The following is a 16,964-nucleotide window of genomic DNA, read 5'->3' on the forward strand; positions in this document are numbered from 1 at the left end:
AAGAAATATTTTGTGATATACTCCCTTTGGTATCTAATATTTTGATATACTCCCTTTGGTATCTAATATTTTGACCACTAGTTCTTAAATCCCAGTGATAGAGCTAATTAAAGAAAAAACCTCACTGCATAAATTTTGTAGTTGAAGGGAAGCAGTAGTGTGGGTGACCCTGGCCAGCAGAGGTTCGCCTTGAATGGACGAAAGCACCAAGGGCACTGGGGCACGGTAGGTGGGAATCTGGAGGTGCTCCATCAGTTGCTTCAGGATGAAGGTGCCCCCAGCTCCTGAGTCCACCAGGGCCAGGGTGTGAAAGTCCCGAAATCCTACTGTGAGGGTCACTGGAAGTGTGATTGGAGGAGCTGGTGAAGTCAGGCCTAGGAGCAGTCCTCCTTCAGAACCTAGACCCGGGAGTTTACTGGTCGCACTAGGCAACTGGTGAGGACATGGCCTGAACCTCCGCAGTACAAACAGAGGCCAGACTGTCGGCGAAGACATTCCTCAGGGGAGAGTTTGCCCCAGCCCAATTGCATGGGTTCTTCTCCGGCCTTCGCTGATGAGGCAGGGTCCAGTTTAGGAGAAGGGGAACGCCGGGAGCCAGCGGCTGATTTCCTGACAGACCGTAGCTCCCAAGAACGCTCTTGAAGTCACCGATTGACGTACCTGGCGAGATCAATGAGGGAGTCCAATAAGCTAGCTAATTCACGAGCCACAAGCTCGTCCTTGATACGGGTGGTCAAACCCTCGAGGAAGATGGATCTGAGGCAATCTGTGCCCCAATGCAGCTCTGAGGCCAGAGTCCGGAATTCAACGACATAGTCTATTGGGGACCGGGAGACTTGGCGTATATGAAGAAGAGCCGATCCTGAGGCCGACTGCCGGCTTGGGTCATTGAAGATGGAGCAAAAGAGAGTGAGGAAACTACTTAAAAATGTTATGGGATATTGTGATTTTTCCCCTCCCCTATCCTTAAATCTGGCTCCCTTACCTCCGGAAGGGAGAGGATGTAGGTGAACTTTATCATCTCATCCGGGAACAGCGCCGACTGGAGGCAGAAATGCATGTTGCATTGGTTTAGGAAGCCTCGGCATAGCTGAGGGTCCCCGGAGAAGTGTGGAGGCGCAGGGAGCGGAGTGACTGGACAAGGACGGCATGGGAGCCGAGTAGCTAAAGACCGGAGGCACCGGTAGGCCCACCGAGACGAGGTGGACCCCTAGATTCTCCTCGGCCGTTGCGAGAGTTTCCAAGATATTTTGCTGCTCAAGGATTTTCTGGGCCAGGCCGAGGATGGCCTGGAGAGCGGAGGCCTCCACTGGGTCCAGGACTTGGTAATCTGTTAGGGTTTGTGGACCCTTGGCCCAAGGTGAAGTTGGCACTACCTGTGGGAGGTGAGCCCCACAGGTCCCTACCGTCGGGAGGCGAGGCCAGACGGGAAGCAGAGGCAGACAGGCACTTAATCAGTACCAGTCCTCATTCCCCACAGGTTGAGGGGCCAGATGGTCTTAGGTGGGCCTCTGCGTGGCTGGTCCCAAAGAGCGGCCAAGGTTGGATCTTGGGTCCGAGATGAGTGGAACTGGAGATGATAGGTGAAAGGGCGACCTAGTCCAGTCCGAGGTCAAAGGCAGGCGGTAGAAGGCGATGGTCACGTACAGTCCAAGGTCAAAGGCAGGCGGCAGAAGGCAATGGTCAAGTCCAGTCTGAGATCAAAGGCAGGCCCGGAGGGGCTGGAGCCGGACGCATCAGGATGATGTCCATCACTAAGGCGTGGAAAGGAGGCGGCTGAGCCGGGATGTAGAAGCAGGGACTTCTGAGGCCAGGACCTCCGAGGCAGGAATGCTAAACAGGAACCTCTGAAGCAGAGACGCTGAAACAGGATCCAGAGAACTTGTCAAGTCAGTCAGCTGGAGCTATAGGGGGTCTTAAATAGGTCGGCTGGTCTGACGTCATCAAAAGGCCTGGATCGCGTTTTCCCGCCATTGGCCCTTTAAAGGGAGCCAAGGAGGCACACGCTCGCGCCTAGGGAGGGCCCGGATGGGAGCAGTGGTCAGCAGCATCTTGGCCGCCATGTGACCTGCAGGAGGGCTGGAACAGGAGAGAAGCGGTGGCAGCAACTTGCTGCAGCAGCGAGGATGCCGGAAGCCAGAGGGAGCGAGAGGCCGCAGGTGAGTGGTGCCGCTTGTGGTTTGCCGTGGTCGGCGAGCGTAACAGAAACATACGTTTGTACTTTCAAAGCAGAAATATGCGGAATTTTATAAAGTGTAAAGCTCTTGCCACACAGTTTATAAAATACTAGTTAATCTCTACATGTCCACTTACGTGCACAAATGCTATACTGTGGACAGGTTTAAAGGTTGGACTCCCTTAATGATTTACTAGGAGCTTGAAAAAAATAAGTCTCTCTAAGGCTCATTTAAACTTAATTCAATTCTGTGCAGCCATAAAGAGTAAGGATCCAGGATTTTCCTATTGTTACTAGAGTGAAAATCACATTGAGAATCTAAGACTGCAATGTAAATAAAAATTCACATTTCAATCTCTAAACTCTCAATGTAAAGCCATAAACTGTATAGTACCATTAGTATAAATGAAAAACAGCATAACCTATTTAACTTTATGAAGAAAGGTTATTTCAATATGATTCCTTACCATAGGCTCATAAAATGTCTGTTTACTTCCCAGAGATAGCTTTCCTTCTGGCTATGGACAGTTTTGAGATGTTAGTATTGAAACAGTCAGTCTCCACTAGCTAAGTCTTTATTCAAGACATTTTGAAAATTAACATAATATATTGTGCATGCTACTTCAGTTCAATTTTGAATATCTGAAAAGCAGAATTATACATACCCTTATTCTTGGCTTTTAAAATGGAATAACAGCAACTGCTCATGTCAGCGATTACAGTGAGAAAGAAGGATGGATTTCCTTTGACGCTCTGGTTAAATGGAAGCTGGACGACACATGCATGGAACCTAACAATGAAAAAGAGCTGATATTATTTTTCATGAAAAACAGCTGTTGAATACATTAAAAAATTCCTAATAGGTAAGGGAGCCAGATTTAAGGATAGGGGAGGGGAAAAATCACAATATCCCATAAAACTTTTTAAGTATTTGGCATGATAAATTTTGTGTTTGTTACAAATTTTAAGGTTTGTGTAATAAAATCTATTAAAATGATTACGCATAACAGAACAGAAAAAAATTCCATAAATAAGACCATCATCCAGTTTGCATAAATTATGAAAACAGCACAAGCTCTGTGGATGTCAAATTTGGCATCAGGCAAAAACTTCCACAGAAAAACAACAGATTTAAAGATGTACAAATAACACTCCATGATGGGAAAGCCCTTAAATATGGCCAAAGGACTTATATTTCAATTACATTCCTGTGGTGTTATGAAGAACAAAGATAATATACTGTAGCCATATTTACATAATAAAAATAAACAGGTGAATAAATGTAACATACTATTGTAGTAATTTTCAAAAGCCATTTATGAGCGAACAGTGCACTTAGATGGGTAAATCTTATAGTCAATTTTATGACATAACTTGTAGCAATTTTCAAAAGCCCAGTTTTGGGTGTTAAATTCTTTTGAAAATCAGGCCTAAAGATTTCATATTTGAATAAAATCTAGTGCTAGCGTGCCACAGTGAGGTACAGTTTTGAAACTAATTCTACAGACAAGAAAATAACCAATATGTCAATCAAAAGACATCTTTCTCGTGCAGGAGACAAATTAAAACACTATCATAGAAAACAAAAGCAGCAACCCACAAAGGGACACCACTTTAGAGAGTTTACCACTGACTGACTAATTCCATGAGGAAATGCAACTGCAGTGTAAATGAAGAAAAAGATTACAAGCCTAATAAAAATTCCAGAAATCTGAACATTTTGCAGATTGCTGGTCTGTTTCTATATCACAATGACATCATCCTCAACTGTTACCCTTCTAGTTTTTTTTCCATTTTTTTTAATCTAGCAGCTTTCTCCTGCTTCCTTTGAGCTTCCTGCTCACTTGGACCAGAATTGGGATCTGGTACCATGAGCCTCCATTTATGGGGATGACGTCAGACCTAGGAGTTGCTGCTGCCACTACTCTCCTGTTCCAGTCCTCCTGCAGGTCACATGGCGGCCAAGATGCCATCGACCGCTGTTCCCATCCGGGCCCTCCCTAGGCGCATGCCGCCTTGGCTCCCTTTAAAGGGCCAACGGCGGGAAAACGCGATCCAGGCCTTGTGATGACGTCAGACCTCCCGACCTATTTAAGACCGCCTCTAGCTCCAGCTGACTGACTTGACACTCCTATTTTTAAAATACTTCCTCCTAAGATCACTTTTAACTTGTATATGACTATGCATAATTGATATGACTGGTCTTAACACAGTTTTCTGATAAGATTCATCATCCACATTTAATTAAACTTGCAATAGTGAGATATGCTAAGCAGAAGAAATCTGCATAAACCACAAATTTATTTCTTAGCAATAATGAAATTAACATGATTTTTTATGATTTTATTGTTCCAACTGCTGAGTAGATCATTTAAGAATTATTTCTGTTAGCACTGCTGTTTAAAAAATATGGGTTTCAACTTGTCCAAAATCTTGAAAGATAATTCTGTTTTAGGATATATCAAGGACAAAGAAAGGGCAAGCAGCTGCTATCTCAGTCAGCTTACTTTTCTCCTACCATCTTCCATGTTCCTCCCCCCCCCCCCCCCCCCCCCCCCCCGCCCCTCACCAGCCTTCCATATCCTCTCTATATTCTTTAACTGTCCTCCATTTGCCTTCTGTATCCCTCACCCTCCACCTCCCCCCTGTAGACAGCATTCATGGTAGTCTTCCTAACTTCAGCTTTATACTTTGGATGTTCCAAGCAATACAGGTGTAATACAAACAGAATACATGAAAAGGAGAGAGAGGGAGGAGTGTTCGTGTTGGGATGGGAGGCACTACCTCAAAGAAGGTATTAACAGAATGTGCTTAATATCCCACTTCTCCATCTCAAAAGTAAATTGGATTAAAACATGTTCCTCCTATTATATAAAAATGTTACTACTATTACTTTTAGCCCCTTGTCTGCTAATTATGTGAACTTGGCATATTTTTAGTAAAGCAAAATGAACTAGTTCTTATTCTAATCCATCATGTAATTAACATTTTCACAAATGTCAGTTTTAAGAAACCTAACTCAGTGTTGCTATAATATTCAATTTCAAAAACTGAAATAAAATAATTTCCAATTAGAGCTATCGCTAAGATATACAAAGAACTGGATAGCATAGCTTCATGGACAATGCCATTCACAATTTCCTGAAGATTCATTAATCAAGCATTTTGTCAAATGCCTTCTAAAATTTAAACAACCTATATCGATTGGCAAACCCTTATTCACGTTCATTAACATCTTAAAAAAAAACTCAAAGAAATTGGTAAGGAAAGATTTCCATTTCCTAAATGAATGCTGGCTCTTCTCCATTAAGATATGTCTATCCATATGGCCAGTTATTTTGTTTTAGAGGATAGCTTCTACCATTTTGCACAGCATTAATGTCAGACTCACTGGTCTTTAGTTTCCCGACTCATCTGTGGAGCCCTTTTTAAAAATTGGCATTATATTGGCCACCCTCTAATCTCCAGGTACTGTGGCTGTTTTTAATGATAGGATACAAGAGTGATTCTCAACTGGTGTGTGATGACACACCGATGTGTCGCCAAGCACCCCTGCTGCTCCTCTCTTCCCCTCCTTTCATTCCAGCAAGAGACTGCAGACATTCTTGCACTGCTGCCATTGCTGCCTGGGCTGTCAGCTTGCTCGAGCCTGGATGGGCTCAGTGTCAGTGTGAGTTGGCAACTGCGGCATAACCTTTTCTTCTTCCCAGCCGCCATGGCCCGGAAAAGGAAGTGATATTCAGCAGGGTGCACGGGAAAAAAAGGGCCATGCTGCATTCAAAATTAGTGGCAGCAATGGCCTGAGGAGCAGCGAAGGCCTAGAGAAAAGCAGCTGATTAATCGCAATGGAAGACAGTAGTATTAGTCCCATTGGCCGAATGGATTATTTCTTGGGATATGAGAGATAAAGGAGGAGGCTGCTGCACAGCTCCCATTTGACTGAGAGCTTGTGTGTGATTGAGAGAGAGACTGGTCAGGGAGATGACTGTTGTATGTGTGAGAGACAGACTGGACAGGGAGGTGATTGGTGTGCATGTGAAAAAGAAAGAGACTGGTTATGGAGGTGACTGGTGTGCATATGAAAGAGAGAGACTGGACAGGAAGGTGACTGGTGTTCATGTGAGAGACTAGTCAGAGGTGACTGGTGTTCATGTGAGAGAGGCTGATCAGGGAGGTGACTGGTGTATGTGGGTGTGAGTGAGAGAGAATGTGAGGGAGGTGACTAATGTGTGTGTGTGTGTGTGTGTGTGTGTGTGTGAGAAAGAGTAAGAGACTGGTCAGAGAAGTGACTGTGTGAAAGACTGGTTTGGGAGGTGCCTAGTGTGCATTTGAGAGAGAAAGAGACTGGTCAGGGAGATGACTGGTGAGCATGTGAGAGAGACTAGTCAGAGAAGTGACTGGTGTGCAGAGAGGCTTGTTAGCGGTAACTGATGTGCATAGAGAGGCGCTGGTCAGGGAAGTAACTAGTGTGCACATAAGAGAGAGGTTGGTCAGGGAGGTGACTGGTGTGAACGTGTGAGAGAGGCTAGACTAGTGTGCATGTGAGAAAGACTGGTCAGGGAGGTGACTAGTGAGCATGTGAGAAAGATTGGTCAGGGAGGTGACTAGTGTGCATGTGAGAAAGACTGGTCAGGGAGGTGACAAGTGTGCATGGGAGAGACACTGGTCAGGAAGGTGACTAGTGTGCATATGAGAGACACTGGTCAGGGAGGTCACTGATGTATGTGTGAGAGAGATTGGTGAAGGTGGTTTGGTGTGTGAGGGAGGGAAATGACTGGTGTGCATGAGAGTGAGAGGCTGGCCAAGGAAGTGACTGGTGTGTATGTGAGAGAGAGAGGCTGGTAAGAGAGGTGACTGGTGTGCATGAGAGATAGAGAGGCTGGTCAGAGAGGTGACTGGTGTGCATGTGAGAGAGAGAGATAGAGAGGCTGGTCAGAGAGGTGACTGGTGTGCATGTGAGAGAGAGAGAGGCTGGTCAGAGAGGTGACTGGTGTGCATGTGAGAGAGAGAGAGGCTGGTCAGAGAGGTGACTGGTGTGCATGTGTGAGAGAGAAGCCGGTCAGAGAGGTGACTGGTGTGCATGTGAGAGAGAGGCTGGTCAGGGAGGCATAACTGGTGTGTATGGGCAAGAGAGAGGCTGGTCAGGGAGGCATAACTGGTGTGTATGGGCAAGAGAGAGGCTGGTGTACATGTGAGAGAGAGACTGGCCAGGGAGGTGACTGTGTGTGAGAGAGAGAGAGACTGGTCAGGGAGGTAACTGAAGTGTGAGAGACGGAGAGATTGATCAGGGAGGTTGCTTGTCTGTGTGTGAGACTGGCAAGGAGCTGACTTATACGTGTGAAAGACTGGTCAGGGTGATTAATTGTGTGAGAGATAGGGAGAGACTAGTCAGGGAGGTGACTGACATAGAAACTGGTAATAGGGGTATGACTGGTGTGTGGGTGTAAGAGGCAGAGAGACTGGTCTTGGGCCCTAAGCAAGAGGGCCATGAGGACAGAGCTTCAGCAGCCCCTGCTGCTGGTGTGTGCTACTGGCCTGCAAGGGAAAGGAGTAGGAGAGTTGATGGAGAGGGTAAGTTAAGGTGGCTTTTTAAGTTCATTTTTCTTAATTGACTGCCATTTTAATTATTGGGTATTATGTGATGTGTCTGCCGTTTTGAAATTTTTATTGGTGTTTGGAGAAATTTTAATAATTTTTATGAGTTTGTAATTATTGGATATTATTCTATTCATCAGTTGAATTGAAACATGTATTCTCTCTATTAGTATAGTTTTACAATTATTATTTTATAGTTCTTGAGGAATGTATAAATAGAAATGTGAAGCTAAAAACTGAACTGAAAACAGCAAGAATTCAAGCTCTGTATGACAGTGCAACAATGGAAAAACAAAAACATTAGCTTTATGGTCTCTTTATTCTGTATTTTGTGATGGTCTGTCATGGGTGACCCAGGTAAGGGTATTCTGCAAGCTAGAAGTTTCTGTGCAGGGATCTATAGCAGTTTGGCTTGTTCTGTTTTCCTAATAAGAGGTGCATTGGTGTTTAGGATCTGGTTTAATATTTGTAGTGTTGCCTTTTCATAGATAGGGTTGTTACTGTTTGAGTGGGTTCCATAATACAGGTGCATCATTGTATAGGTTAGTTTGTGTGCATTATTGCACATCCTGGGACTGTGTTAGGCGCTATATTTCTGTTTTCATTTTTCCAGGTTTGACTGCATGCAGAGTGGCTTTTCTGGGTTTCCATTCCAGTTTCTGTCTCCATATTTGTAGTTTGTGGTCTTTCTGTATTTGGTGAAGGTCAGCTTTGTGTGTATGACCAAGGAGATATTTTACTAACATGTAGGCATTTGTATCAGTCTTATTTGTTGTGTTTTCTCAATAGAACATGCATTGGTAGTGAACTGCTGTCTTTTCATAAGAAGGGCTATTGCACCTGGTAATAGGGAGAATTTGTGTTGCAGTTACTGAGATGACACCAGAATATCTTTTTTATGGTGAATGTCCTAGTTCTGCTCTGCACCCATTGTTGGGGGTCAACTTTAGAAACTACAAGGACTTCACCACTGAGTCCACTGCAAAAAAGACTTTTGAATCTGATAGACACACAAATGAGGCTTGCCTAAACTTCACTGGGATGGGCCCCTTTGGGTCCCAGCAGTGGACAGGCCACTGAATGAATAAAAGCTAACTCACCAACAGTTTATCTGAACTCTACTGGGGGGGGGGGGGGGGGGCGGCCATCAGGGCTCCGTGGTAGACAGGTGTTTGTACCCTTTCCTGCACAAGATGTGGCTGAGCATTATCCTTCTCATTCTAACTCATGTCATCATGGTAGCGTATGCTCCTAGAAGAAATGTCTGTCTGACAATTACAATTCAGAGGTGCCTTAATCTTATCAATTGCGAATACACAGTCCTGTTCCGATCGCATTCACATCATCTTGAACAGCTAATGCCTTCCTCGCTATTCCAGCACATCTTACTGCCTAAATGGATTCTGACCTTGCAATACAAAGGCTGTGTTCTGTTTGTTCAGACCATACAGACTACTGAGTTGTCTCACATCCTTGACTCAAGTGAATGGTGTTTCTGGTACAATCCAGGTAAGACATCATGACCTCATGAGGATGATTATCAAAATGTCTCTGGAAAGAAATACGATGAGTGAGATAATCAAATTTGCAGATGACACAAAATTGTTCAGAGTAGTTAAATCACAAGCAGATTGTGATAAATTGCAGGAAGACCCTGTGAGACTGGAAAATTGGGCATCCAAATGGCAGATGAAATTTAATGTGGATAAGTGCAAGGTGATGCATATAGGGAAAAATAACCCATGCTATAATTACACAATGTTGGGTTCCATATTAGGTGCTACAAACCAAGAAAGAGATCTAGGTGTCATAGTGGATAACACATTGAAATCGTCGGTACAGTGTGCTGCGGCAGTCAAAAAAGCAAACAGAATGTTGGGAATTATTAGAAAGGGAATGGTGAATAAAACAGAAAATGTCATAATGCCTCTGTATCGCTCCATGGTGAGACCACACCTTGAATATTTTGTACAATTCTGGTCGCCGCATCTCAAAAAAGATATAATTGCGATGGAGAAAGTACAGAGAAGGGTTACCAAAATGATAAGGGGAATGGAACAACTCCCCTATGAGGAAAGACTAAAGAGGTTAGGACTTTTCATCTTGGAGAAGAGACGACTGAGGGGGATATGATAGAGGTGTTTAAAATCATAAGAGGTCTAGAACGGGTAAATGTGAATCTGTTATTTACTCTTTCGGATAGTAGAAAGACTAGGGGGCACTCCATGAAGTTAGCATGGGGCACATTTAAAACTAATTGGAGAAAGTTCTTTTTTACTCAACGCACAATTAAACTCCAGAATTTTTTGCCAGAGGATGTGGTTAGTGCAGTTAGTATAGCTGTGTTTAAAAAAGGATTGGATAAGTTCTTGGAGGAGAAGTCCATTACCTGCTATTAAGTTCCTTAGAGAATAGCCACTGCCATTAGCAATGGTTACATGGAATAGACTTAGTTTTTGGGTACTTGCCAGGTTCTTATGGCCTGGATTGGCCACTGTTGGATACAGGATGCTGGGCTTGATGGACCCTTGGTCTGACCCAGTATGGCATTTTCTTATGTTCTTATGTCTTTATACTATTGAAGCTTACCCTAATGGCAACTTTGCCCTTCCTCCTGGCTGGAAGAAGAATGTGACCTGCAATATGTTCTATCAATATCGACCCTGGAACTTTAAAAAAACAAACTTTTCAACTTATATTCCTGTGTATGTTTATTACAAATCTACTTTTCCTAATGCTTATCATCAGTCCTGTGGTTCCAAGGATTATCATCCACTTCCAAATGTCTTGACTTTACCAAACACCATTTCATCCGACCATGATTTCCAAGTCCCTGTTGTTCTTGTTCTTTAACCTATTTCCTATTGGCTCAGTCAAATCATTTGTATAGATGGCCCAAAATTACAGAAATCCTCTTCAGGAAAGAAATGGCAAGTATACTCCCCTTTTCATGCTATTAGACAAATACTTTTAAGAACTACAGGTGTCTTATTTGAATGGAAAAAGACCTTTCAAAAGAATGTAATTTTCTGACACTTCCCAAGGCACCCATGGGTACATTATTCCAACTTCTCTGTCCTTTATGTCAATGCTTCCATGATTATTTCTGTTTCCACTTATCATCCAGATACCCATTCCCATTATCAAGGGAAAAGAGGATGGCCAACCCCATCAAATCCATCTGGTTGGTATAATTTTGTGTTTATTAATTTCCAACCTCTGAGTCTATGAGCTGGAAGTATTTGTGAGAACTCACTCACTCTTTCCTCTACAATATAGCAGATAGCCAATGAAACCAGCAAAGGAAAGACAGACTTCAACAAGAAGTTTCCTCACTTGTTGGGGTAACCATGAATAATAGAATGGCTATGGATATATTATTGCCACTCAAAGACCTGACCAACCAGGCACATACATCTAAAATTAAGGGTACTGAATGGAATTGGATTTTCTAAGTATAGGGTCATTATTTGAGATATTGGTAAAAAGACTGCCTATATCATTTCAATTATTTGCTTGGTGATTTTAATGTGCCCCATGTTTTATCTCTATGTGTCATAAGACTGTTACCAGTGCAATTGTTATGATTGTTACTTCCTCTTCAGTTACAGATGAATAAGAACCAAAGAAGTTCTCCTTTCAAGAAGAGTATGTTTCTTTAATAAATATTGCATTACTGTAAGTTGTGTAAGGACATATTTAAGTGTATTGATAGGTGAGGTAACATGGTATGGTAAGAAAGTTTAAGTTTAGATCTACTTATCTAGGCAATTGTGAAAATCACAAGAGAAGAATTGTAGAATCTTAGAGAACCTATCTTGGCCCATGTTGTTTTTTCACAGCCTAGTTAACTAGCCTCTGAGCCGGTTTTATAGAATTAGCTAGAATATATTATACTGCTTTGTATTTGAGCAGTAGTGATTCTTAGAAATGAAGAAATTAGAAATAATTTTTAACTAGTCACAAATTCAGACTGGATATTGTTTCTCACTAAGGGGCGGATTTTAAGAGCCCTGCTCGCTTAAATCCGCCCGGATTTACGCGAGCAGGGCCTTGCGCGCCGGTGCGCCTATTTTACATAGGCCTGCCGGCGCGCGCAGAGCCCCGGGACTCGCGTAAGTCCCGGGGTTTTCAGAGGGGGGCGTGTCGGGGGCGGGGCCGATCGGCGCTGTGTTTTCAGGGCGGGACGTGGCGTTTCGGGGGTGGGCCCGGGGGCGTGGTTTCGGCCAGGGGCGGTCCGGGGGCGTGGCCGCGCCCTCCAGAATCGCCCCTGGGTTGCGTCTAGGTGCGCCAGCGGCCTGCTGGCGCGCGGGGATTTACTTCTCCCTCCGGGAGGCGTAAATCCCCCAACAAAGGTAGGGGGGGGTTTAGACAGGGCCGGGGGGGTGGGTGTTAGGTAGAAGAAGGGAGGGGAAGGTGAGGGGAGGGCAATAGCGAATTCCCTCCGAGGGCCGCTCCGATTTCGAGTGGCCTCGGAGGGAACAGAGGTAGGCTGCGTGGCTCGGCGCGCACCGGCTACACGAAATCGGCAGCCTTGCGCGCGCCGATCCGGGATTTTAGCGGCTACGCGCGTATCTACTAAAATCCAGCGTACTTTTGTTTACGCCTGATGCGCCTACAAAAGTACGCGAGGGCGCCCTTTTTTAAAATCTACCCCTAAGAAAATGGCTTTCCTAGAAATAGTTGGTTACAAAGGTAAAATTATTTCTCATAAAAGACAGAAACTGCTAGAAACACAGTTAACTAACGGAGCTGTTAGCAGTTAGAAGCTGATATGTTGTGAGAACGCCAAAAAGTCCAAAGCTCCAATTGATAATTGTATATGTAATGAGCTATTGTTTAATACTGAGCAATTGAAACTATATATTGGTTTGTATTTTCTGATTTCTTCAGATTAGCATATGGTTACACTGTCTCCATACATGCATGTACATAGGAGTAAAAGGGAAATTCGTACTGATGCTATCTTGGGTGTGATTGTAGTTTGGTTTTTTTTTTTAACCCAAAGAAGCTGAAAAGAGACCTGAGAATTCTAATTAAGGATTAGAATTTCACAATGGGCTACAAAAACTGTACAGATGTACTTGTATTTGCAGTTATGAGCTGAACATCCATTTCTGCTTGAACCACCAACATCTATCCTAGCTGAGTCAGGGTATCGGTAATATCTTGAAAGGAGCAACGATGTATCTGAGATGCTGTAGGCCTCGCAGTCACGTGTGTCAGCCACAATTTGACACCATGTGACCCCCAAAACATGCTGGGGTTGCTGCCATTCTTTTCCTAAACAGTTCATCATAGTTGAGTTTTGTGAATCCATTATAAGGGAAATGGGATCTCAAAAGGGTATCTGAATAGTCAAAGGGTAGAAATGGTGTGTCCTTTAAAGGATGAATACCACCCTCACAAATGATCTCTTGTACACTTGCTCTCAGTTATACTCAACATGTGTTCTGGGGCGCTGTGGGGAGGACATCATCTCCTTCCCATTGGTGCTGTGTCCTGAAGAGGAAGAAATGTAGTGGAGCGCTGGAAGGAGGAGATGCTCTCTCCTTTGAGCACATTAGAGCATTTGTCACTGCCATGAAGAGGAGCAGGTGCCCTACCTAGCAGTAAGCTCGAACTGCACATGGTCGAAGCAGCAGCAGCTGGATGCTGACAAGAGCAGAAACTGAGAGGAGAAGCAGCAGGGCCATGCACTTTCAGGAGCAACAGAGCAACCGCCATTCCGCACGGTCAAAAGGAAGAGAATCAGTGGGCAGGAATAAGAGGCAGAGCATCAGAAGCCCCCGCGGCCTGGAGCAGGAGGCAGAGCATCAGCAGGTGGAAAATAGAACAAGAATCCTGTGGGCTGCAGGAGGTGAAGGAGAAAGGGGGGGGAGTAACAAGTGAATGAATGAAATAGCCTGTGTGTGTATGTGATTAAGAGCATGTGTAATAGCATGTTGTAAGTATAATTGAGAGCATGTGTGCAGGGAGCACATTGTATCATTGACAGCAAGTGTGTGCACATGTGGTTGAAAGCATGTGTGTATGACTGAAAGCATATGAGAGAGAGCCTTGTGTGATTGAAAGCATATGTGAAGAATGCACATGTGTGTGAAATTATGTGTGGCGAGATTGTGTGTGTATGTGTGTGCGCAGCCCTGGATTTGTCAACCCATTATGCCTGTGCCTAGGGCTGCAAACATTTAGGGGCAGCAAGCTAAGACTTGCTGCCTTCCAACTCTGCGGAATCTCATTCAGCAGAAAAGAGCCCTTTGTTACTCTATAACAGACTCGTACAAGAGATAAGGGAGTAAAAGCATCAAAAGTGCCCAGGGGCAGCAAAATCCTGAATCCATTCCTTTGTGTATGTGTGATTGACAGCATGTGTGTGTGAATGAAAACACAAGTATAACTGAAAGCATATATGTGAGAACACAAGTTTGACTGACAGCATGTATGGAGAGAGCATGTGTGTGTGAGCGTGTGAGATTGAAAGCGTGTGTGTGTGTGTGTGTCAGACAGAGAGAACGTTTGTTCTTCAATCCCCATGCTAATCCATGGCAATCTTAGGGCATCTGGAAATCAAGCGTTTCCAGATATGAAGAGAGGGTGATTATTTTTATCCTTATTATTTTTAATTATTAGGTATTCTTTGATGTATCTGTTCTACTGAAATATTTTATTGGTATATGGAAAATATGAGAGTTTTTAATTTTTGGATGATATTCTATTTGTCAGCTATTGTGAACTATTCTTTCTAGTATGTTTTTACTATTATGATTAATGATTTATATTTTTTTAGTTTATTGTTTGATATTTTATGAAGACTGGTGACGTTTTCTGTTTGTCCACTGCTGCATTGCATACAGAGTCTGGCTTGTTGCAGTTTCCATTTCAGTTTTTGTCTGCATGTTTATATTTAAGAACATAAAAACATAAGAAATTGCCATGCTGGGTCAGACCAAGGGTCCATCAAGCCCAGCATCCTGTTTCCAACAGAGGCCAAACCAGGCCACAAGAACCTGGCGATTACCTAAACACTAAGAAGATCCCTTGCTACTGATGCAATTAATAGCAGTGGCTATTCCCTAAGGGGCGGATTTTCAGAGCCCTGCTCGCCTAAATCCGCCCAAAACCGGGCGGATTTAGGCGAGCAGGGCCCGGCGCGCCGGTATGCCTACATTCAAAGAGGCCTACCGGCGCGCGCAGACCCCGGGACTCGCGTAAGTCCCGGGGTTTTCGGAGGGGGGTGTGTCGGGGGCGTGTCGGCAGCGTTTTGGGGGCGGGTACGGGGGCGTGGCTACGGCCCGGGGCGGTCCGGGGGCGTGGCCGCGCCCTCCGTACCCGTCCCCAGGTTGCGGCCCGGCGCGCAGGAGGCCCGCTCGCGCGCGGGGATTTACTTCTCCCTCCGGGAGGCGTAAATCCCCGGAGAAAGGTAAGGGGGGGGGTGTAGACGGGCCGGGGGGGGGGGGATAGGTAGAGGAAGGGAGGGGAAGGTGAGGGGAGGGCGTTAGAGGATTCCCTCCAAGGCCGCTCCGATTTCGGAGTGGCCTTGGAGGAATCCTCTAACGCCCTCCTGCCTACCCCCGTTCCCTCCAAGGCCGCTCCGATTTCGGAGCGGCCTTGGAGGGAACGGGGGTAGGCAGCGCGGCTTGGCGCGCGCCGGCTATACAAAATCGATAGCCTTGCGCGCGCCGATCCAGGTTTTTAGCAGATACGCGCGGCTCCGCGCGTATCTACTAAAATCCAGCGTACTTTTGTTTGCGCCTGGAGCGCAAACAAAAGTAGGCCTATTCGCGGAGTCTGAAAATCCGCCCCTAAGTAAACTTGATTAATAGCCGTTAATGGACTTCTCCTCCAAGAACTTATCCAAACCTTTTTTGAACCCTGCTACATTAATTGCACTAACCACATCCTCTGGCAACAAATTCCAGAGCTTTATTATGCTTTGAGTGAAAAAGAATTTTCTCCGATTAGTCTTAAATGTGCTACTTGCTAGCTTCATGGAATGCCCCCTAGTCGTCCTATTATTCGAAAGTGTAAATAACCGATTCACATCTACTCATTCAAAACCTCTCATGATCTTAAAGACCTCTATCATATCCCCCCTCAGCCGTCTCTTCTCCAAACTGAACAGTCCTATCCTCTTTAGCCTTTCCCCGTAGGGGAGCTGATCCACCCCCTTTATCATTTTTGGTCGCCCTTATCTGTACCTTCTCCATCGCAACTATATCTTTTTTAGATGCGGCGACTAGAACTGTACACAGTATTCAAGATGTGGTCTCACCATGGAGCGCTACAGAGGCATTATGACATTTTCCATTTTATTCACCATTCCCTTGCTAATAATTCCCAACATTCCACCTGGGCAAAATGATCAGACAGATGATGAAATGCTAAGAGATCAGGGAAGCTAACCAATTTGGCAGTGCTGTAATAATGGGAGATTTCAATTACCCCCAATCTTGACTGGGTAAGTGTAACATCAGGACATGCTAGAGACATAAAATTCCTTGATGGAATAAAAGACTGCTTCATGGAGCAATTGGTTCAGGAACCAATAAGAGCGGGAGCTATTTTAAATTTAATTCTTAGTGGAACGCAGGATTTGGTGAGAGAGGTAACGGTGATGGGGCCACTTGGCAACAGTGATCATAACGATCAAATCTGAACTAATGACTGGAAGGGGGACAATATGTAAATCTACAGCTCTAACACTAATTTTTCAAAAGGGAAACTGATACAATGAGGAAAAGAGAAAAAAAAATGAAAGGTGCAGCTGAAAAGGTTATAACTGTACAACAGGCATGGACATTGTTTAAAAATACAATCTTAGAAGTGCAATCCAGATGTATTCCACACATTAAGAAAGGTGGGAGGAAGGCAAAATGATTACCAGCATGGTTAAAAGGTGAGGTGAAAGGGGCTATTTTAGAAGGGAGGAATGTGTAAAAGTGTTCCTTGGATTCCAAGCTGTCAATGGCCATATTATTACAAGTCAATGAGTCTCTGCTGCTAGGGAGGCAATGGCAATCTCAAGTAAGGATATTAGATTCCAATACTCTTCTTACATCGATAGTAGCCCTGTGAGTACACTAAAATTACTGCATCATAACAATACTGCCAAAGACCCTGGTATTTTATAAGGAATACTTTAATGTACATGAAGGATTCTAGCAGCTATTGGTAAAGACAGGGTCTTGTT

General features: G+C 44.4%; 1 protein-coding gene across 1 annotated transcript in view; it reads right to left on the reverse strand.

The window, feature by feature from the left end:
* The window catches only part of TERT (telomerase reverse transcriptase), a 273,000-nt gene that overhangs the window by 26,921 nt on the left and 229,115 nt on the right, over positions 1-16,964 (reverse strand). The window contains exon 14 of the mRNA XM_029589929.1: positions 2,842-2,966. Coding sequence (XP_029445789.1) covers positions 2,842-2,966 — 125 coding nt within the window. The remainder of the gene's footprint in view (positions 1-2,841; positions 2,967-16,964) is intronic.

Source organism: Rhinatrema bivittatum, chromosome 2 (assembly GCF_901001135.1).
Source record: "Rhinatrema bivittatum chromosome 2, aRhiBiv1.1, whole genome shotgun sequence".
Taxonomy (NCBI): domain Eukaryota; kingdom Metazoa; phylum Chordata; class Amphibia; order Gymnophiona; family Rhinatrematidae; genus Rhinatrema; species Rhinatrema bivittatum.